The sequence below is a fragment of the Aspergillus flavus genome, chromosome 5 (assembly GCF_009017415.1).
Source record: "Aspergillus flavus chromosome 5, complete sequence".
Lineage (NCBI taxonomy): Eukaryota > Fungi > Ascomycota > Eurotiomycetes > Eurotiales > Aspergillaceae > Aspergillus > Aspergillus flavus.
The window spans coordinates 3,280,964-3,303,455 of NC_092408.1; the positions used below are offsets into that span (position 1 = coordinate 3,280,964).

The window sequence follows — 22,492 nt, forward strand, 5'->3', positions numbered from 1 at the left end:
TCCTTCGGACGAGCGAGAGATGTGAAACAAAGAATATAGACAAAGTATTTCTATGACCAAGACCCGGTCAGGCAGGCCTGACCTACTAGAGCACCTGGAATTCCATGGTATCCGTTTTAACCATTCTCTTCTCTTACATGCAATACTTCTTGTAACCGAAAGATTGCGATTTCTTGCAATATAGATGAAACCTCCTTTGGATAACAAAACTTGTTTTGGTTCTAGAAAGAAGAAAAAGGTTTCCCAGCCGTGAAAAGAAGAACTGAGTCTCGTCCCCTTACTTTCCCTGAACATGCAAGGTAAGGCGGTGACAGCCACTTGAATATTGAAGCGAGGAGGTTGGTGAATGTACAGAGTATGTATTGTATGTCCATAGTATGTACCTGAGGCATTCGGGGACCAATCAGGAATGGTTCAAGGCACTTGACTCTGAAACACGCTAAGCGTGTGTCACGTGCATGTGCCCGCATCGAAGAGAAAATAACTCTAAGCCTCAAAGCTGTTGGCCATGGGCATTGCCATTACAATTGGGATCCAAACGTCTTGTTGAGCTGTTCAGACCCTCGGCCGGATAGCTTGTTTGCCCTGCAGCTATTTCCCTGCGTCTGCCGGTGCCCTGGTGAGCGAATAATTTTAATCTCCCAGTGCCAGCAGAACTCCACAACGCAGCCGACTGCGCCTCGTTGATCCTTAACGCTTCAAGGCCAGTCTTCAAGCGTAAGTAATCTCCGACAAGCCTCTTCTACGCTGGGTCCCTCCTCCACCGTCCAATTTCCTATCCTATCCTATCCTGCAGGTCTTGTCATGCACATACTCCTTTATACACTTTTAATTTCCTCGTTAACGCTCCCTTATTCAGTTTGCGCCATAGTTACTTCGTCCATAGTCGCCATCACTGACAGCGGCGCTTTGCTCTGCTGCTATAATTAGAATCCCCATTTTACGCTCGACCAGCAAGCGCGGGACGAAACGCTTGAAACTGCATATTTTGCAGCACCCACTGGTTATTGGTCACCACATTACTGACCCCCTCTCTCGAATCCTGTCGCTGATTCGGAGGTTTCCCTTAATTTCTATTCTACCATCGAAAAAGAACGTTACCCTGTGAACCATACCGAGGTGGTTCACGATCAATAGCCGCGCTCTCACCTACCGCCGATTGTGAGTTCTTGTAGGTGTGTGTGTCAACAGACCCATTGTCCGCATCGCTCCCTTTGTGTCTACTATCCCTCTTGTGACTCTTGTATCTGCGTCCTGGTATAGACCTCTAGCACAGCCTCCACAGTATAGCACCAGCCCGGATCGTGCTTGCACGCAAGGAGTTCGCCAGTGCCCCTCCAAGTCGCATGCTCCCTTCGTTGTTGTTCCTCTGGCTCATCCCTTTATTTGGTGAAGATCATCTCTCGTCTGCTTGTTGACAACAGGCACTCTTCTTCTGTCCGAGTTATAGTAGAGTCGCGGGTGGACGATCGCAATGCCAAACTAGGGTGTAAATGTTTCGAAATTTGCCCTAGCGATCACAGCCGAATTCTCTTGCCCCATTTCGAATCTGTGACACAATCGTTCTCAGCACTGGATCTTCCCCGACGAGATCCATGACCACAACTATGACTTCTACGGCATCGCCACCTCCGCCGCAGCAGGATGACTCTGCGTCCAATCTAGCGGTCTTACCTCCCATCGTCACGGATGCCACTGTCAAGCGACCCATTCGTCAGCGATCATCTTCATATGCGAAAGACCGCCTTTCCACGCACTCCAACGTTTCCCTAGCCTCTCAAAACCGGTCGCGCCCCGGTTCGCATGTTTTCCCCGTCTTCCATTCCAGCTTGCCGTATGCTCTAGTACGAGATTTCGCATACCCATCAATCCATCCCCTACACTACGGTCCATTGCCACCACGTGCGTCTGGGGTGTCAACCCCAGTGAGTGAGCAGCGACGTCTGTCCGATCCTCCGGCTCCGTGGGATAGCTCGCGGGGACAGTGGTCAACTGGGCCATGGAGCACCGACCACAGCTACGGGCACCAACAACTCCCCGCTATGTCGTTCGGTGACGGCCCACCATACAGCGAGGATGAAGATCTCCATAGTCCGGTATTTTCTGCACCTCGCCACCGGAAGAACAAGTCCACGGGCACAGATCTAAATGGAGGGCGAAAGAGAAGCCCTAGTCGCCCAGGGGCCACAGGTTATTTGGGAGATACTGATCGTGGGATGTATGTCAGTACCAACGCGGACGGAAGCGAGACATACTATGTGAATGACGAGGATGAAATAGATGACGGCCCTGGCGGCGAGTATGTCACCTACCCGGTAAATGAGAGCCGATACTCATATGCGGGGACATATGGGAACTATGCAAGCTATGGCCCTGACGTGGAATATGAATCGGAGGATGGGTGTGCTGATGATCGGTATAATGGCGACTTCCAATTTGCTGTAGGATGTCCGGATGAAGAAATGCACGGAAAGGCGGTTGCACTTTTCGATTTCACTAGGGAACACGAAAACGAACTTCCCCTGACAGAGGGCCAGGTAATATTCGTTTCTTATAGGCATGGCCAAGGTTGGCTTGTTGCGGAGGACCCGCGGACTGGGGAAAGTGGCTTGGTGCCCGAAGAATTCGTTCGTCTACTTCGGGATATAGAAGGGGGTCTGACATCGTTGAATGGTGATCCGGAATTCTTGGACGACACTCACCCTAACCACGATTCGACCGAAATCCACCAGGCGATGGCACCCGCTCAGGATGACCACCCGAGCTATGTCGCTAATGGCGAGAAGAAGGATGACAACGAGCAAGGGGTTGATACGGTGAAGCAAATTACGGAGAAAACACAGCAGGACGGACAGCATGTCGCCGTTCCGATGAAGACGTGATATGTCCATTTTTGTGGGGGTACGCAGGAACTCATAATAAGACCTGTCATGCAGAGTGGTAGGGCCAACTCATCGCCCTATTTTCTGAATCTGTACCGGGCGAGTGTCTTGTGCGCTTGCTTGAGCATCTCGAGACGGTTGAGCAACGGCACGAAAACCCAACAATTTCTTTGCTTTCTCGGTTCCCAGGCTGGAACTTTCAATTCTATATGATGACAGCGGACAGACCCGCTGAGTCGGTTATATGGTAGGGGTGGAGTGTGCATGCATGATATGATCGCTGTCTTGCGAGAAGACATTGCTGGCGTCGAGTGCTGGCAATGTAGCGTCACATCAGGCTCTAGGTTTTTGTGGTTTGTAAATATGTTTATGCTTTGTATTTTTCAGCGTCGGCGTCGCATAATGCATTAGATTTGACACATCGTCTGATTATGTTTCAGGACGGGAATGAGAATCCAGTATAGTATATGTGGAAGAACTAATGATGCTTCATATTGTTACTAATCTATACTTTCATTCTCCCATGTTCCTCCCTCTCAACTGAGCAGATTCCAGCAATTGGAGGTCACTAGGATGAAGAAGTGGCACTGTATGTGAGAGCTTCATATAATATGTTTCATACCCTAACCACCCAAGTATACAATCATACACATATATCACCAACCAAGCCCTACAAGCAAAGGTCATAAACACACATGCACATTATTAAGGGAGCCCCTCAATGAACAAGTACTATAGATACAGAAAGAAAGATAAGAAAAGGTATATACACATTTCCCAAACACCATCACAATTCACCCACCAGAACCCCGAACAACAGACCCTCCATCCAACTCAGCAACAACCGTCCTCTGGCCCTCCAACTCCGACACCATACCAGCCCGCTTCTCACCCCCAACCCCAACCAACCCCCCTGCACTATTAACCCCGTCCATCTCATGCAGCGCCGCCGCCCCCTGCGCATCCATCTCCTGCCTCATACTCCCTTCAAGCATCGGCACATCCTTCCCCCCATCCTCCCCCATAACCGGCTTATCGGCCGCCGAAACAGGTCCCTGGACATCCGGACCCTCCTGTACAACATCTCCGTCTTTCTTCCGCCTTCGAAAGAAAAGAAACAAGGCAATAACTCCCAGGAGGAATACCGCGCCAACCACACCGCCGACTATCCCTCCTATCTGGGACCCCGAGAGTCCTTGTGTTGATTGTGTGGCTGGTGCTGTCGCTGACGTGGTTGGCGATGAGGTCGATGGTGTTGTAGTTGTGGAAGTGGAGTTTGATGTCGATGTTGGAGAAGTAGAAGATGTAGATGCGGAGGACGTCGTCGAGGTCCCGTTTGTCATGTTGTCGTATGTCACGCAACATTGGATGGAGCTTATCCCCGGACACGGCCAGGAGGGCTATTGTCATCATTAGTATCCTTGTTCGCTAAGTATACACGGTAGGCAGATGGAGTATTGCAGGTAGAGAGAAAGAGAGAGAGAGAGAGAAGGGGAGATATACAGCCGATCCGGCGAAGTAAGTCCCTCCATCGCAGGTTTGGTTATTGGTGTCTCGACAGTAACCCGTTCCTTCGGGGACTGTGCAGCGACGTTGGAGACAGCACTATGTTTGTCATTTGTATTAGTTTGTTGGATGTTTACTTTTTAGTGGGGGATGTTTTGGGTGGGAAGTGATTCTGTGAATTTTGGGGGGAAGGACATACCTCGTCACCTTTGTTATCGGTGCATTGGTTTGTGTAGACGAGTCCTTTGCCTGGGGTGGATTAGCTTTTGGCACATTCTGGAGGAGTATCGAGGTTTCTAAGGGGAAGGAGAGGAGGATATACAGTTAGATGAGCCGCGACATTCTCCTTGTCCTACGCCTCCCCAACAGGAAGCGTAGGTTTGTCGGGGGAGAAGAGCGTGATAGACCCCGTTCGGGAAAAGGGTGTCGATGTACATATTGTGGGGATTAGGACTATATGGAGTCGAGTTTTGTATAGATGCGAGAAACAGAGAGAAAAGAAGGACTCGAGGAAAGCCCCTTAACACACGCAGATAGAGTTCTTCATATATGGATGGAAAGTTGACATGACACGAGAGACGGTGCAACCCAAACACACCCACGCACACTTTAATCTGCTCGTAAAACTCCCCATAGAGTACCAGACAATAGTAGCCTCAGCCTAAACCCTTCAGGAACAAAAGTGAACTATGACTCGCAAGATACGACCCTTAAAAAATGTTAATATTAGGGTTAGTGGTCTCGGCCACACCAACAATTGGCTAGACCCAGGGACTGTATCCATGACCGCCAGACGAAGAGCGCTGATCGACAGAGATCCCAATCGCATTCCCCACCGTGTTGGCTGGTCGCTCAGACTCATGGGGGGATTAGCGTGTGCTGATCATTGAGGGTGGGCAGGTTGAATACGAGGATTGTCGGGACGGGTTGACTGTCATTTCATCCCTTGACTGGTCGTCAATGGCGGAGAGGAAATTAGGGGCAGGGAATATTTTCCGATGGATTGATGGAAATTTTGCATTTTTACGGAAAGCTTTTAATCTGTTACACTTTTCTTCCTTCCCCTTTCGCCTCATACAGCCCATGTTGAAGTTGCCTTGCGGGAAAGAGTCCGTGGTTGGGCTGAGATAGAACGCCATCTAACGGCCTGGAAACATTACTTCGTCGTGTAGGAGTTTTGTAAGGGGATAACCTTCGATCGGCCAGAGTCCTGATAACAAAAAGATCATATTTTCCCGAGCCTCAGACACCATGCAAAGAATAAAAGAGCTATCGTGACCATCCGGATATACAGAATCTGAAAACATGAGATCGGAGAGGAATGGTCTGGCATCGTCTGCTACCAATGATTCGTTGCTTGAAATGAGAATGAAGAACAGTGAAATCGCAATAATATTGCAAATATTGCTCAGCACAAAAAAAAAAAATTTAACTGGAAAAACACACAGAAGTAGATTAACCCAGCAAGTCATCCAATCCGGAGCTGTTGGTCTTGGCACCTTGCTGGGAGGCTTGAGAAGATGACGGGGATGCAAGGCTGGGCGTTGCAGGTGCCCCCCAGATGCCCGCACTCGCCTTCTCTTTGGCCATGCTTGCCAGGTTAGGGCCTTTGTTTGCATTTGCATTCGACTTCTGCAGTCCTGCGCTGGCACTGGCGCTCGACCACAGAGATCCGAAGACGTCGCCGTTCGAGGACTTCGATGCGGCAGGTTTAGCTGCTGCAGGCGAACTCGACGTGGCAGATGTAAAAGATGAGGTGGATGCCATGCCTGGCCGGTGGTTAGACACTCCCGCCTGAGGCTGCATGACGGAAACAGAGGTGAAGTAATTCGGAGTTGCGGCCTGGAATCCTGTTGGCTTCGGCTGCGCCGGCTTCTGCTGCTGTGGCTGCACCATAGAGCTCTGTGACAGTGTTGGGGATGCCACTGTACTCGACGTAGGAGTCGGAGTCATCGATGTAAATCCAACGAGACCGTTCAAATTGGTTCCTTGCGTAGCGGACACCGGCTTCGGCGCAGCGAACTGGGTGCTTGAGGTGGTGCTCACAGTGTTCGCGGGTGGGGGAATAGAGAATTGGTTCGATGCCGCTGGTGCGGGTGCGGGAGTTGCAGACTGGAAGTCATCGAAGTCATCGTCATCGATGGGTTTGGAATCGAGCACATCTAAACCGTTATTGCCCGCTGGCTTCTTGCCGGCGCTGGTAGAGACGGTTGTGACCACCTCTTCTTCTCCAAAGTCAAAAAGATCCGGTTCGGGTGCTTTGGGTTTTGGCGGCTCCGGCTGCTTTGTCGCTCGAGCACGAGGCGGGCTTGCTGCACGTCGTACCGACGGACTGGCATCTGCTTCATCATACTCATCGTATTCTTCAAATCGGTTGCCTCGGCGCCCGGTATCCTGGAAGTCGCTTGTGTTGCCACCGAACCCACCTCCATCACCGTAGACACCTCCGCTGTACCCGCCAAAGGACATGCTGTCACTTCCAAAGCCCCCGTACCTTGAGTTTGACATTCCTCCTCCCACATGCGACCCACCCTCAAAGCCACCGAACTTATTGCGATTAGTTCTGGCCTTCTTTCTTTCTGCACGAATCTGATCTACATCGCCGAGAAGCTTCACCAACTCCGACGATCGGTTGCGCACATTGATACCCTGATCCTTCCCGTTCTGATCGATGTAGTGGAACTGGCGGAGCATTCGGAGAAGGGACATATGAGACCGCGCATCGTCAACAACTCGTTCCGATCCGTTTTTGACTAAGAATTCCAAAAGTTGAAGCCCCTGCACGTTCAAGAATCATCAAATCAGACATATCCTCTGCAACGCTAACTGGTCCAATAAGCCCTACCTTATAAATCTGTCGCCACTCCTCTGCAGTCTTGTCTGTAAAGCGTCTGTAGATCATCGGCATGATTTCATTGAGTAGTTGGCTGCTCTCCCCAGTATATTGGTTAGCAACCGGCTAACTGGATGAACGGACAAGTTAATGACTGACTAGCTGTGAGTTCCGTTGGCAATTTCTTGCATCAGTGTGGTTGAGGCACCCCAAGGCTCATTGTTTGTAGCTTCTCGGACCTACTGATCATAAGCGACTGCAGTCGAAAGCCATTCCGCATGCATGTATGTATAGTTCTATAGAGGATCGGCGGAGAACGGAGCTTGGGAATGGTGTCACATACCTTAGCCTCCATCTCAGTATAATTCATGACAGCTATGACCGTCAGTATATTTTGCTGCAGTGTCAGATCGCGCGGCATTGGGAGGCAGGTATATCAATTAAGTCGGGGGCATGATGCGGGACTTACCATTCTGGACCTTGCGGACTCCCGCCTTGAGGTCATACAAGGTCAGGTTGCTGACTTGCTCCTTGAGATTGGACAGATCCATGACGCGATCAGCACGGGTACAATGTTGCGCACTATTTATCGGATCAAGAAATTAGAGAGACAAGAGTAGCGAATTCGTAGAGGGTTGGATGATGCGGGAGTCGAGGAATCAATCCACTTGGCAACGCCGTTGGGCTCCAAGCCAACCGCCAGATCACGTGGCAGCCCCTGAGCTCCAGGACAAAGGAGACGTCGACATCATAGTATGTGTTACAGCTTAATTAACGGATGGACTCCTGCCACTAGAGATGTATTTACTGGCTATTCTATTACAATCAAAACATACATATCGCCATGTACTAAACACTACTCAAATACATACATAAAATCGTCTGCATAATCATCATAACAGGGGTAACGTGTAGGAATGTAGAGGGTAAGTCATTTCAGGAAAGTCAGGGCATAACGACAAGAAACAACGGGTTATCATGGAAGGAACATAACACAGAGAGAATAGGCTCGAATCATGCATGTTGTGTCTCTATATACGTCATGCCGAATATGCCTTTTCTTTTTCAAGCGTGACATATCATCAATAGGAAAAGGGGATATCATAGGTAAAAACCAGAAGAGTAGGGAGAAAGGAAGAAAGAAGAAAAAAGAGAGAGAGAAGAGCAAGTGGAGAATAAAAAGGAAACGGAAAAGAAAGTCACATCCCACACGAGGATCATTCGTTATAAAATTTCCTCATGATCAAATGCAGGAAAAGGTTGACATTGACTCGTAATTGACCTTCGAAGAAGTCCAGGAACTGCATGTTGTTGAACTGAGCTTGCAGCAAGTCATCCAATGGCACCTGTGCGTTCGCTCCAGGGACCATCATTGGGCCACTGCTGCCATCAATAGTGAACACACCGACTTCGTTGCTAGAAATAGTCAGGTCGACCCGGTCCCACTGACGTTCTGTATAGCCCTTCCAGTGAACTAAGACACCCTTGTCTGCCAGGTTACGAGCGGAATACTTATAGGAGCCGAACTTGAACACCTTTCCTGATTTCTGAAGCTCGCGTTGATGATCCCATTGCTTCGTAAATGGCATGAGGAACCGTTTCTTCCCCTTTTTGTTTTGCAATGTCACCATTGCCTGCTCAATGTAGTCATTGTATGTCTTGAACTGTTGCTCTAACCAGGCGGCTTGATCGTTGAGGCGGGCCAGTGTTGAACGGGAACTTTCCAATTCTCTCTCTCGCTGAATTCTGCGGCGGTGTTTGGTTCGGATATCGATGGCAATGGCATTTAACAAATCCTGGTACTGATTGTCTCGACGGATCTTCCCAGTTTGTTCAAGCTGAAGGATGTTTTCGAGTGCAGTCCGCTTCAGCTCCGAATAGGTCATGGACGCGATATCCACCACTGTATGTGCCTCAGAGTACGCGCTTCTTCTCGTGTTGTTCGCACTCAGCTCGTCCCGGACCAATGTCATCCACTTTTCTTCATCCTCCTCAGTCGGGGGCTTGACCATAATCTCCATCAGGTTAGCGCCTGACTGAACCCGTATGATATAGAGGATGCATCGTTTTGTTTCCATAAACAATGCCTTCACATCAGCCTCCGGATCTACAATCAACACATTAGTACTAGCCCCGAGACGATTGGCGGACGGAATTCCCTACCTTCAACCTGCGCAAGCTTAGGGTTCAGTGTGAGGCTGATCTCTGAGGTGTTCACACTCATCAATTCATTTTCGTTGGATTTGACGTTTCCGAGATCGCGGATAACCTCCTTTAGAATGTCATCGGGGTTAGGGCAAATATAATGTATTTCCGATGCCACAAGTTGATGAATAGAGAAGATATCGGATAACTTGATGTATAATGTCGGTTTCGTTTTAGCATAGAGATCGTTGAATTCATCAATATCAAAATAAGCTTCAGCGTCCTGTACGGAGATCACTGCCAAAAAGTTAGCTTTCATGGCGTCGAATAGAGAGGTCGTTTACTAACTGTCGCCCCAAATGTGGCCAAGGCGTTGAATCGAGTCACCAATGTAGCTATTCAACGGCTGAAGATAAACATTTTCGGTGCCGAAAAGTCTCCCTGAGGCCACCTGAGCAATCACTTTCGCGATCTCGGAGAGGTTTCGCTTTTGCTCCTGCGTCAGGCCACGATCAACAACTCCATGCTTTTCGGGCTCAATAAGCGCCGGCTGAAAGTAATTCTTCCACACCCAATGCCCAGTCGTCTGAAGGATGAAGCCCGGATCATCTCCAGCAAATCGGGAAAGGAGGCTTTCGTACATCTCCTTCGCGATATACCGAAGTCCAAAAGGCATACGGTATAGAAGTTCCTCAAACGCGGTGAAGAACTGATCGGCAATGTCGCGCAGATCCTGCAAATGTTGGATAAAAGTTGCTCTTGTCTCAGGGTCCCTGATTGCATCTTCACGCGGGATGTCCAAGGGCCGACGACTCCGTTTGCCAGTACGGAGTTCTTCGTTGTTGATGGCCGAGCGATAGATCTGTATAGGATCACTTTCCAGGTCCAATTCCGGGTTGTCAATAATGTTCTCTTTCACAACAGTACCCAATACATCGCGCATGAACTTTCTATCACGTGGAGACTTTATGTAGGATGCGAAGAGCTTAGTCCAGAAAGAATTGCAGCGTAGATAATCGTGGAGGGAGTCAAAACTCTCAATTTCCTCACGTGCAGAGCGAGCCAGCAACTTAATTAGGTAGTACTCCTCGCGCCTCTTTTGAGAATACCCAAAGAGACCCATCATCAAGTGTCGAGTCCTTTCATACTCCTTTTCTGATGTATTGAGCTCACGCAGCCTTCGGAAAAGTTTGGCAAGGTACTGAGACTGCGTCTGGAGAAGGAAGAACAAGACTTGATACTGCTCAAGCTTCCTCCTCGACGTTTTGTTCAAGGCTTTCAAATCGAAGGGGTCCTTTGACGCGATTTCTCTGTTTGGCAACAGACTTCCAACATGACCACCGAAGTGCTTCTGGTGCTTGACGACCTCATCGAGTGTAATTTTGTTTTTCACCAAGAGAGCAATCTTGATGTCAAGCTGGCTGATATATTGTTCCGCCAACTCATTCTGACGAACCTGCTGAACTACCAGCTTCCTCATCCGCTCGAATTCAATCTCTTCGTCGAAATCGAATTCGCTATCGTTCAGCAGATGTACAAAGCCTTTGACTGTTCCTACGGGTGGATTTTTCCCACTTGTGAGACTTTTGTATGCCTGGCCTTGAATCCTACCTCGCACAAAGCTTTGAGCCTTGATAACCTTTTCCATGTTCTCCCGGTAGTATCGACGCTTCTCCTCAAATTTTGATCGTATGATGTGCCCTCGTATATGTGACTGGAGATCTGTAATGACATCTTCTTCGGCAGCGAGATCGGCCAATGATTGTCCGACTTCTACTCGAACAAGCATGGCTCTTATGTGCGCCTGTAGCTGACTGACTTCATCATCGCAGTCATCGAGTTGCTCTAGTATGCCACCAACCTCAATCCTCAGAACTGCAGCTCGGGCGAGGGCCTGCAGGTCGATGATCGTAAGTTCCTCTGCCTGCAGTGCTTCAGCATCAGCTTCAAGGCGCCTTCTCACAAGAGAGCCCCTAGCCATCGACTGCAATTCAAGGATTGAGGCTTCCTCATCCCTCAGTGCCTTCTGTTGAGAGGCTAAGAAGGACCGGGTAGCTCTCCCTCGGAGTATACTTTGGAGACTAATAAGCAACTCTACATGCTCCATCAAGTCCTTGCGCAGACAATCAAGCCTTTCTCTTGCGGCATTGCCACGAGCCATTGCCTGCAACGTGATAAATCGATCTTCGGCCTTTCCGAGAGCTTCTGCAAGTATTGTCTGCTGCTTTCTGACTGCCAAGGCTCTCGCCCCTGATTGGATAGCTATAATTGAAGGGGCCTGTTGGTCAAGCAAGTCTCTCATCTGAGATAAAGAATTTCGGGCCAGAGAGCCTCGAATGGCTGCCTGCAGCAATTCCACATTTCCTTGAACGCTGTCCATATCCGCATATTGAGCATTCATCTGCCGTCGTGTGAAAAAGCCTCGAATCAGGGACTGGAGGTCTCTGATGGCATCTTCAGCAGATTTTGTCTCTTCGCATTGCTTTGAAAGCTTGTTACGTAGTAGGCCACCTCGGATGATGCTCTGCAATAACCGAACTTGGTCTTCCGCATCCCTGATATCGTCATAAAGAGCGCCTACAGTCTTGCGTTGCAAGGCACCACGGATGGCAGCCTGTAATAACCGAACGTGATCCTCCGCATCTCTAGTGTCGTAGTAGAGAGCGCTAACAGACTTGCGTTGCAAGGCTCCTCTTATGGCAGCTTGTATTTCTTTAATCCCTGATTCTTCCTTTCGCATTTGGCTTTGAAGATATTGCACTTGGGCCCTCGCCTTGGAGGCTCTTATAAGTGTCTGCAACTCTAGTATACCGGGCTCCTGAGCCTGATAACTTTCCATGTCATCATTCTGGCGGCATCGTACAATGAAACCTCGACAGATTGCTTGAAGATTTATTGCAAACGCACGCATGTCTAGGCGATATTGAACGATTTGGCGGGCCCAATCTCCTCTAATCCTTGACTGCAAATCGATAAGGAAAGGCTCGAAGTCCCACAGGTTATTCATTAGATTTCCTAGCTTCAGTCGCAGCATAGCGCCTTTGACCTGAGCCTGGAAGTCGGCAATCGAGGCTTCATTTTCATGCAGCTCTCGCTCAATTCGATCCTCCTCGGACTCGGGCTCGGGCTCCGGTTCTGGTTCTGGATCGGCCCCAAAATTCGCGGCCATGCCGCTAAAGCTAGGCATGCTGACTCCTGCCTTGTCAAGGCCTTTCTGCGTCTTTTCAAGCTCATGATGCTCGAACTCCAACTGACCAACGAGGTTGCCCATCCTGAAGTCAACAAGACCCTTTTTGAACAACAGCCAGGATAGTGCGTGGACGCAGTGAATGACTTTGGGGATATTCTTCTTTTCGTATAGATCAATCAGCTCAAATCTGAACAGCTCCGGTAGTTCCACTTCGTCTAGGAATCGGAAGAATAGTGCTATATTATCTGAATGCCGATACTGCAACTTGGGGTGCCTGAAAATTCGTAGCATGCGATTCGGATACATTGCTTGAACCACTTCTGCAAGCGTTACGCCATCTCGCAGGGCTTCTTCCAGTTGAACAATCGGCGGTATTTGCTTGTGAATGACTTCTTCAATCCACTCTTTAGCTTCTCCTATATGACATAGGTATTCATAGGCCTGCAAGAATTGCCGTTGTTTATCCATCCAGTTACCGGCAGCCCATGATGATGCATTTTTCCTTCGATTAATATTCGCGCTGCCCGAGCCGGCCACTGAATCAGTACGCTTCAGCCGCCGTCGGCCCACCAGGCCCACTACGGAAGGGCTGTCTAAGGCAAACTCCTCCGTTTCGCCTGACTGTGCAAATTTGGATAATGTGCGCAGATGCCCAGTCGACGACTTTTGGAAGGTCTCTAGCTCAGGCGTAGACAATGTCGTGGTCAATGGAGGCGGCTGTGGTGTGGATAAGCTATGAGAATGCTGTGTTTTGCTTGGAGACCTTGTTTGAGGCGAAACAGCAAGAGGACTGAAATCCTGTGGCGACTTGGGAGATGGAGGTGCATACACACCATGCGACTCAATCTCCTTCAGCGGTTCAATTTCTCCATGATAACCATTGCGGCGCTCAGGGGTTTGGGGGCGGTTCTCTTTCCAGAATTGGGGATTGTCTATCGTTCTGCTTCTCGAATGGCCGTAGGCGACTTGCTTAACTGCGGATGGAGAAGCGTTTGGTGCTTGGGAGAGCGGTCGTAGCGAGCGGCGGACGTTCTCGTATGTTGTCCCGGCGTTCGACCAACGGCTATCGGCCTTGAATCTGTCGGCACTCATGGTGTTCACTTCACTCTTTCCACGTTTATGGCCAAAGCTGGGTGTGGAGCCCATGGATCCCGTGGAGGACACTGTACTTGTGCGACTGGGAGCTAGCGAATCGGTCGATATAGAGTATATAGACGAATTTGTGGATGCGGTTGAGCCATGGCGAAGCGGACTCGATGTTTGGGTGGGAAAATCCGTCTGGGTACGTCGGATGGGGGCTGAGTGGCTTGACATCACTGGTGCCGCTTCGTACTGAAGAATGCAAGACTCAAAGAAAATAGAGCAGTCTCGGCTTCAATTGGCCGCATACCTGCCTCTCAACCGAAGCAGCAATATGGCCGAGTGATCAACTGTTGAGTTAAATTGGAAGGAATGCCAATTCAAGGGAGAAACAGCATGGTCCTATGGAAACGGGAAGAATTGGGAAGCGGAACCGGGTTGATATAGAAACGGAATGGATTTCTTTGCGTTCCTGATAGTACCTGAATTGGAAGGCAATCGGGAGAAAAGAAAAAAGAAAGTGAAGTACATCCAAGAAACGTGGGACAAGACTTGCAGATATGATTAACCCAGCAAAGCTTACGACTTCCCACTGGATTTATTTTTTGTCGTAAGGTCAATAATTGAACTGACGATTGATGGTGGTGGTGATGGAGAAGCGGGGAGGGAGGGAAAGTAGATCAAGTGGAAAGTTGCTTCCCAGCCCCAGCGACGAAAAAACAAATCTCCCGATCGGGTATGGTTAGCGCTCCAGGGTGATACGCCACAATTCCCTATCTGGTGACGTCGATCATACCAGCCACTGATCGACTCACGTGTCACCGCCTGGCCCTTCAGGTACAAAAAAAGAATTCAAATCAAAGGAATAATTTGCGAGTGAGCACAAATATAACTCGAACGTATGTTTTGCTTAATCCTTATAGATCAAGGACACTCAATTGAATATAGGTCAAGATCTACTTTGAAGGTTATATACACATGTGAGTCTATCATCGAGCCACGCTTCCTGCCAACCCATCACTGACCCACCGTCGGCACTTTTCTTCACCATGCAGGACGACGAACGTGGACAGGACTTATCACCCGACATATCAGATTGTAACTCAATCTGGGCTCCGTTATAATTAGAACTGTGCGGAGTAGAGCTGGGGAGTACTTGATAGGACTCAAACTTGCACATAATATATATATGTATATTAATCATAGTTCGTTCAGCTTGGATACCCGTCCTCCACCATATCTAGACGACGCAGACTGGATAGAAGTAAACATATGCTGCAGGCACGAGCTGTCGTGATACCCACAACAACCTTTGGGGTCAAAGGGGTTGTGGGCAACTTAGCATGGCTTGGTACAACAAGCCCAAGGTGCCCCGTAAGGTTGCTTGCTATGCCACCAGGAGGGGCTTCCATGGTACCCTGACGAGGACTTGATTGTCTTAACCAATCACACTCCGGATCAAACCACGAATTGGTCCAGGAATTTACGACACTCAGGTGACTTAGAGATTTCTATGCAGTCGAACCTTACGAAGTGGTGAGTTAATCATCCTCCACTTAGGTAAGACTGACTGAATCACAGCGGTTCCACTAACTAACTCGCTGCCGATCTTATCATTTTAGATTGCCGGCCAGTCCCCGATATTTATTCCCAACGGTAAAACAACATACCACTATCCATCTACATTTCACCTGCCGTTCTGAACTTGCTAGTCAACAGATAGCTAAAATAATGACCGACAAAGAGCCTTACTTTGTCTATAAACTTGTGCCGTCCACGGCGCCTGTTCGAGAACCGCTCCCGGAGCAACTGCCCGTCAGTGCACTTGACCAACAGTCGGGTTTCATTCACCTCTCCACCGCATTTCAGGTGCCGAACACGCTGAAGTTATTCTTCAAAGATGAGCCCCTTGTTTATGTTCTCAGGATTCCGTACGACTCTGTAGCCGAGAATCTCAAATGGGAAAATCCCGAGGGTACCGTGTGCGGGCCGAGACCGACAGAGGGCTTGTTCCCGGTAAGTCCAACCCGCAACGATTGCCAGTTCTGGTGCTTTCTTGCAATTATATCTGGTAAACAATGTTTGTTGACTCCAGCCACAGCATCTGTACAATGGTCTTAAATTGGGGAAGGACGAGGTGGAGAGCATCGCCATTTGGACCAAGGATGATGATGGATGGGATCATGCTCTCTCACAAGCGACGCCATGGCTTGTGTATTAAGGGGGTAATTTAAGCTACTGCTTGTTACGTTACAGAAAGAAATATACTTCTCCTTGTTTCATTTGACTCTCAAGGCAATAGGAATGCGACGCGTAATATACATCATACATACTGAAAACATATATTAACCAATACGTAGTGAGGCATGAAGCTCACTTTTATCTAGCTGACCGCCGTGGTTTCCTTCGTCTTGGCTTAGTCACCTAGGGGGTAACAGTGCAATATCTGACCATCTGTACAAATTAGTGAGCAGATGCGCTTACCATAACTAGCCAATTTTCAAATGAAGTCGACTATACATACAGTAAAGAGAAGCGTCCGAACTCGCTAGGAAAACGAAACTGGTTGCAACTTCGCTTGGCTGGCCAGGGCGACCAATAGAAGATCCAGCGCCAAAGTCTTCCATTTCTTCTGGCGCTCTTGTGTCCACCTGGATAGGCGTATAGACGGGGCCAGGCCTATGGGGTAAATGTGAGGCCCTCCTTTCTTCAAAAAGTATAAATGGGAATAGCAATGCACAACTTACGCTACAGCATTGACCCGAATACCCTTTGGCATCAGCTGCTTTGCCAGTGACCTTGTAAATCCAACAATAGCACCTTTCGTCGCTGCGTAGTCGACCATACCACTTGTGCCTCTGAATGTCACAGTGGAGGTGGTATTTATAATGCTGAGGGTGGTTTGTGAGTCCAACACGATCCATATTACAAAAGCTGCGTGTACTTACGAATCTCCTCGTGATAGATGCGGTAAGGCGAATTTTGACAGGGCGAACATCTGGATAATGTTGGTTTGAAATACATGTTCAACTTGGTCAAGATCAATCTGTGCCAGATCCTTGCACATATACTGCTTCGAAGCATTATTGACAAGAACATTCAGTTTCTTGAACCTGCCATATGAAAGTTAGAATACACTGTATTGTGGTAGAGGCGGTGGTCCTTAGACTCGTATCTTATATGGATCCCCTTGAATAGGAGAGACATACTTTTTCATATGCTCCTCAACAGCCTGACGACATGTCTCTCGATTAGACAAATCCCCTGGAAACAGAAGGCATGTTCTGTTCTCGGCCTCGACCAGTTTCTTCGTCTCCTCGGCGTCTTCCTGCTCTTCAGGCAGATACGAGATAGTGACATCCGCCCCTTCTCTCGCCATTAGTGCAGCAACTGAACGTCCAATTCCGGAGCTAAGCTGTCATCAGCATTCTCATGTGTGTATCCTGAGACAGACCAGTTCATACTCTCCACCGGTAATAAGGACTTTCTTGTCCTTCAGTTTACCCGAACCCACGTACTCAACGAAAGTTCCACTTGACTCTAGCTTAGTGGCTTCACTTGATGGTTTCATTTGTTTTTCAAGCCTTGAATGTTTAGCATCATGTGTATCTTTTGCCCGGGACGCAGGAACTGCTCTATGCAACTAACCCTGGCTTCTGTTGAGCCTGTGGCTCCTGCGGTGCTTGAAAAGTCCCTTCCTTGCCAATTGCAGACGCCATGGTAGCTTCGGGTGATGCTATCTTGTATATTCGTAATGTGATAATTATTTCTCATGAGTTATAATCCAGTGTAGGGTTATCAGGAAGAATTGTATGGTATGAAAGTGTCACACATATTTATATATAACAGTGGTTTTGATTGCGGTCATACTGGCGTCATGATGTTGCAATAACCATGTTGTATGGAGATCTGGAAACGGACCCAAATGGAAATAAGCTATTAAAGAAAGAGCTCATTGTTCCACCGGGAAGAAGCATATCGGGTTCCCAGGGTTCAAGATGTGTGTAACGAACTTGCTTCAATCCTTCAATGTGAAATAAAATTAAACTGGTTTCGTCACCTAGGGCTAGGGGTACGTGGTGAATCACTTGTTGTTTATTTGAAAAGATGGAGAGGGTTTATGACCGCATCGAGGATTCAACAATGATTGCGCAGCGGAGCGTAAGCGAAGCAAGCATTACAATCCATGATAAGAGCTCTAAAAGGGACGTGGTACATCATTCTACCAGAAAAGGGTAAATGGAGGGGTTAAATCAAAGACTGTGGCACTTGAATTGGGCATATTGGAAGCTGAATATTAGCGTCAAGTACTACTGTACTAGAGAACCAGCTCGATTCTTATCTATCTATTTGAATGCAGCTAGTAATGATGAAAAGGTCTGGGTTCTTTAGACTCCGATTCATGCGACACACGATCTATACCCCTCTGGGACGATGGCAAGAAAATTCTGTGATTAGTACAGCTTACCTCAGCAGATCTAATGCCACCCCTCCTCTCACCGCCTTGAAAGAGATTTCGTTTAACAGCCAATAAGTATAATGGTGAAGGGGTTAGGTGGATCAGCTAAGCCTGTTCCGGAATTTTCTGAAAGAATCGTTAGCTTGTGCGGCAAAGATACAAAAGCCAATTTTTTGCTCCTCCAGTTTTTCTTCTTTTTTTCTTCTTTCTTTCCTTTGGGAAAGGAAGACTTTCTCCATCAACAGAACGTTTGTCACGATCTGTTGATTATCTTTTATCTCTATTTGATCTCTACGTGTTATCATTCAAACCGTAGAGTCTTATTTCTTTCAAAATGCCTATCTCCAACGGTGATGCACTTGGCCGCGCCATGAAGGCTGAGATCGAGGACCACACCAAGGCCCTCGAAGTTCTGGAGAAGGATTATACCACCAGAGATGGTCTTGATGTTGACACCTTGCTCGATTCGGACAAGCACGGAGCATTGACTTACAATGACTTCCTGATCTTGCCTGGTTACATCGGTAAGGACGATTTCTGAACCGTCCATAACTTGCAGTTATTCATGTCTATGACAGGCTTCCCTGCGTCAGATGTCACTTTGGACACCCCAGTCACCAAGCGTGTCTCCCTGAAGGCCCCTCTCCTCTCCTCTCCTATGGATACCGTCACTGAACACAACATGGCGATCCACATGGCTCTTCTGGGTGGTCTTGGTATAATTCACCACAACTGCTCTCCCGAGGACCAGGCGGAGATGGTGAGGAAGGTGAAGCGTTATGAGAACGGCTTCATCTTGGACCCCGTTGTTCTTTCTCCTAAGGCTACTGTCGGAGAAGCCAAGGAGCTGAAGAGCAAGTGGGGATTTGGTGGCTTCCCTGTAACTGGTAAGCATCCATTTCTTTTTCGTGTTCACCCACCCTCGAATATTTCCTGTGATGATTTTCATCTTTCTTCATTATAACTTTCGTTCCACTGGAGCGACGAGAGTTGCGTTGTAGAGAAACAGATTTATCTGATACTCATATTTTCCCGAGTCCTCGTCACGAAACTTGCGTGAAAATAGCACTGTCTAACCTGGTTGTGCCTACAGAAAGTGGAAACCTTCGGTCTAAACTCGTTGGAATCGTCACCTCCCGGGACATTCAGTTTCACCCCAACCTCGAGGACCCAGTCACTGCCATCATGTCCACTGACCTTGTCACCGCCCCTGCCGGTACCACTCTGGCCGAGGCCAACGAGGTCCTCCGTTCCTCGAAGAAGGGAAAGCTGCCTATCGTGGACAATGATGGTAACCTGGTCTCTTTGCTGTCTCGCAGCGATTTGACGAAGAACCTTCACTACCCTCTTGCGTCTAAGCTTCCTCACTCCAAGCAACTGATCTGCGCTGCTGCTATCGGTACCCGTGAAGAAGATAAGCGCAGACTTCAACTGCTTGCTGATGCTGGCCTTGACATTGTTGTTCTGGATAGCAGCCAGGGCAACAGTATGTACCAGATCGAGATGATCAAGTACATCAAGAAGACTCACCCTGAGATTGATGTCATTGCTGGTAACGTTGTGACCCGGGAGCAAGCCGCTCCTCTGATTGCAGCTGGTGCCGATGGCCTGAGAATTGGCATGGGCAGCGGTAGTGCTTGTATCACTCAGGAAGTCATGGCCGTCGGTCGTCCTCAGGCTATCTCCGTCCGCAGCGTTTCTTCTTTCGCTGCTCGCTTCGGTGTTCCCACCATCGCTGATGGAGGTGTTCAGAATGTCGGCCACATCGTCAAGGGTCTTGCCATGGGCGCCTCCACTGTCATGATGGGTGGTCTCCTTGCCGGTACCACTGAGTCTCCCGGCGAGTACTTCGTCAGCAACGAGGGCCAGCTTGTCAAGGCCTACCGTGGTATGGGCAGTATCGCTGCCATGGAGGACAAGAAGGCTGGCGCCGGCTCTAAGGACAGCAAGGCTAGCAACGCCGGTACTGCTCGTTACTTCTCTGAGAAGGACCGTGTCCTTGTTGCTCAGGGTGTTTCGGGCTCTGTCCTTGACCGTGGCTCTGTCACCAAGTTCGTTCCTTACCTTGTTGCCGGTGTGCAGCACTCTCTGCAGGATATCGGCGTGCAGAGTCTCGACGCCCTCCATGAGGGTGTTAACAACGGTACCGTCCGCTTCGAGATGAGAAGCGCCAGTGCCATGGCCGAGGGTAACGTCCACGGTCTGCACAGCTTCGATAAGAAGCTTTACTCTTAAATCGTGAAAACACACGATTCATATTCTCATTATGAGCTATTTTGATACTCAGGGTGTATTTGCATGATGACGCATGGTTTGCACGAAACAAAATAAATGGAAAAAAGTATGGGTATGAGGTTCCGGAGTTCGATGCGTGGATATTGCTTTCTTGTTGTTCAAGATTATTACATTCACCAATTCATTTCATAATGGAGTCGTTTGTACTCCATGTCGAGGAAACATTCTACACTATAATGCTTCAAATTAACCCGTGGGTTTAGTAGTTAGCCCCAGTGTTCGTAGTACGTAGTTGGAGGAACTAGAGTCGATCTCGGAGACCGGCGATCATCTAAGCCTGAAGCGGTCGTGTTACGGGCGGGGTAAGCCCGACGGCAATGCATTAGTTAGCCTAGGTTAGCATTACTACTCCCTAGTGACCAGTTAGGTACTAATACTAGTACGATGTGGTGGTACTACAGTAACTAATACTCAATCATTATTCACGTCCCTCCTTTTGAAAGCAAGCTCTCCCGGTACACCTCGGCTGCTTCAGCCATGACGGCTCCTCATGTGTCAATGCCCCGGTTAATGCACCAGTGTCTCCATCATCGGTTGACCCTTACTCGAACTCCTTTACTGGTTATACAACGCCGGCCTACAAACTACCATTATATCGAAAAGCGTGCTGTAAGAGAGAATTCCTCCATTGCAACAGCCAAAATCACCTCTGTGTCTGGAAAGATGGCATCGCAGAAGGATGGCCCCAAGCCAAAGCCAAAACCGTCAATCCCGAGGCCGAGTTCAAGGTTGGTTAGCCATTCTACCATCACGGGGGTACTTCAGCATAGAATACTCAGAATACCTATACCACCGGATATTGCTATATGTAGCTATGTATTTGCGAGAATTGATAGCTAATGAATCTTAGCGTAGTACTGATCTCACCCAAAAATGAAGTACTTTTGCTTCATCGCGTCAAAACATCTACGTCATTTGCATCAGCTCATGTCTTTCCGGGGGGCAACCTATCTGATCAAGATGGAAAGTGCCCACCAGTAGAGGATCCAAAAAGGCATGATGATGCCATATGGTATAGAAATGCAGCTCTACGAGAGCTCTTCGAAGAAAGTGGTATCCTCCTCGCCAAGGATCAGAATTCCGGGAAGATGTTAGCAGTCCCAGAACACAAAAGGGAAGAGGGCAGAAAGAGAATTCATCGCAATGAAGTGACTTTCACCGAATGGTTGAAGCAACAAAATCCTACCGCAGTTCCAGACACAGGTTCGAGCGCCAACCAGACTCCAATACCTCCTTGTTGTGTAGCCTCTGCTAACCTTTTGCCCTAAAGAGCAATTGATTCCGTTCACACGATGGATTACTCCTACAAATGTGCCGAAGCGATACTCTACGCAGATGTATTTGTACTTTTTGCCATTGCCTCTGGAGTCGGACAAGTCGCTCCTCAGCGAACTTCCCGCGGAAGGAGAGCGGGAGGAAATCCAGATCCCTACAAGTGATGGCGGTATTGAAGTCACCGAAGCTAGATTCCTACCAGCATCTGAATGGCTCCGGCTGGCAGGCAGTGGGGAAGTCGTCATGTTCCCACCACAGATTCTCTTGTTGCATCTGGTGTCACAGTTCCTGGATCAAGCGCCTCGGATAACCAATTCTGTGGACGAGTTGAGAAGACGACGAGCGGAGCTAGTTGATTTTGTCCATACGGGTAGTCCCCCCTGGACGGAGAAGTGCATATCCCCCAAGATGCTCAAAATGTCGTCCGATGGACGAGCAGTCCTTGCATTAGATCATCCCGGGCCAGAACTGAAAGGTACGGATAGACAGGGCGAGCCCGACAGGGTTGTACTGGTGAAGTTTGCAAAGGGAACAGCCCGGCAAGTGGAGGTGCGGTGGAAGAAAGACGTTTTTGCAGAGGATAAAGAGCGAAGCAGTTTATGATCGTTATTAAAAGCTCAAACGCTATCTATGTACATACTTCATACATGCATACAATATCCTTTATAATTACGGAGTACGTACCTTGAAGGCTTGAAGATAGCAATAAATTACACAATACACCAGTCAAACAGGTACTGTACCAACCCCAAACCGGTAACCCTATAGCCACCAAGCCCCACCAGCCACTCAACCACAGCCACACACAAGCAACATCAACCCTCGAC

The 22,492-nt window shown here is 48.6% G+C and overlaps 7 protein-coding genes across 7 annotated transcripts; 4 read left to right on the forward strand and 3 right to left on the reverse strand.

Annotated features, from left to right (window-relative positions):
- Nucleotides 1–1,595: 1,595 nt before the first annotated feature.
- On the forward strand, nt 1,596–4,298 carry F9C07_2204292 (uncharacterized protein; the record flags this gene model as incomplete). Its single annotated transcript, XM_041286534.2, has 2 exons — nt 1,596–2,816; nt 3,645–4,298. The coding sequence occupies 2 exons, from the start codon at nt 1,596–1,598 to the stop codon at nt 4,296–4,298; spliced, it is 1,875 nt and encodes a 624-aa protein (XP_041148074.2).
- Nucleotides 4,299–5,546: 1,248 nt separating this feature from the next.
- Nucleotides 5,547–8,105, reverse strand: F9C07_1694325 (equilibrative nucleoside transporter protein). The gene is made up of 5 exons (XM_041293222.2): nt 7,691–8,105; nt 7,565–7,596; nt 7,381–7,460; nt 7,234–7,315; nt 5,547–7,166 (listed from the first exon to the last, which is right to left on the reverse strand). The coding sequence occupies exons 1-5, from the start codon at nt 7,770–7,772 to the stop codon at nt 5,844–5,846; spliced, it is 1,599 nt and encodes a 532-aa protein (XP_041148075.1). The 5' UTR covers nt 7,773–8,105; the 3' UTR covers nt 5,547–5,843.
- A 333-nt stretch (nt 8,106–8,438) lies between these two features.
- F9C07_2071955 (ras GTPase-activating protein family IQGAP) lies at nt 8,439–13,870 on the reverse strand (the record flags this gene model as incomplete). Its single annotated transcript, XM_071508773.1, has 3 exons — nt 8,439–9,328; nt 9,385–9,663; nt 9,715–13,870. The coding sequence occupies 3 exons, from the start codon at nt 13,868–13,870 to the stop codon at nt 8,439–8,441; spliced, it is 5,325 nt and encodes a 1,774-aa protein (XP_071364567.1).
- Nucleotides 13,871–15,367: 1,497 nt separating this feature from the next.
- Nucleotides 15,368–15,857, forward strand: F9C07_8893 (uncharacterized protein; the record flags this gene model as incomplete). The annotated part of the gene is made up of 2 exons (XM_041293216.1): nt 15,368–15,652; nt 15,738–15,857. 2 exons carry the CDS (start codon nt 15,368–15,370, stop codon nt 15,855–15,857), a joined length of 405 nt encoding a protein of 134 aa, XP_041148077.1.
- Nucleotides 15,858–15,903: 46 nt separating this feature from the next.
- F9C07_2285232 (uncharacterized protein) lies at nt 15,904–18,193 on the reverse strand. Its single transcript, XM_041293223.2, has 7 exons — nt 17,285–18,193; nt 17,101–17,220; nt 16,846–17,046; nt 16,585–16,749; nt 16,384–16,527; nt 16,161–16,315; nt 15,904–16,090 (listed from the first exon to the last, which is right to left on the reverse strand). The coding sequence occupies exons 1-7, from the start codon at nt 17,353–17,355 to the stop codon at nt 16,053–16,055; spliced, it is 894 nt and encodes a 297-aa protein (XP_041148078.1). The 5' UTR covers nt 17,356–18,193; the 3' UTR covers nt 15,904–16,052.
- On the forward strand, nt 18,194–20,565 carry F9C07_2285233 (IMP dehydrogenase/GMP reductase). The gene is made up of 3 exons (XM_071510749.1): nt 18,194–18,619; nt 18,674–18,982; nt 19,189–20,565. The coding sequence occupies exons 1-3, from the start codon at nt 18,430–18,432 to the stop codon at nt 20,328–20,330; spliced, it is 1,641 nt and encodes a 546-aa protein (XP_071364568.1). The 5' UTR covers nt 18,194–18,429; the 3' UTR covers nt 20,331–20,565.
- Nucleotides 20,566–22,476, forward strand: F9C07_2285234 (NUDIX family hydrolase). Its single transcript, XM_041286536.2, has 3 exons — nt 20,566–21,118; nt 21,241–21,593; nt 21,661–22,476. The coding sequence occupies exons 1-3, from the start codon at nt 20,868–20,870 to the stop codon at nt 22,266–22,268; spliced, it is 1,212 nt and encodes a 403-aa protein (XP_041148080.1). The 5' UTR covers nt 20,566–20,867; the 3' UTR covers nt 22,269–22,476.
- The last annotated feature ends 16 nt before the right edge of the window (nt 22,477–22,492 follow it).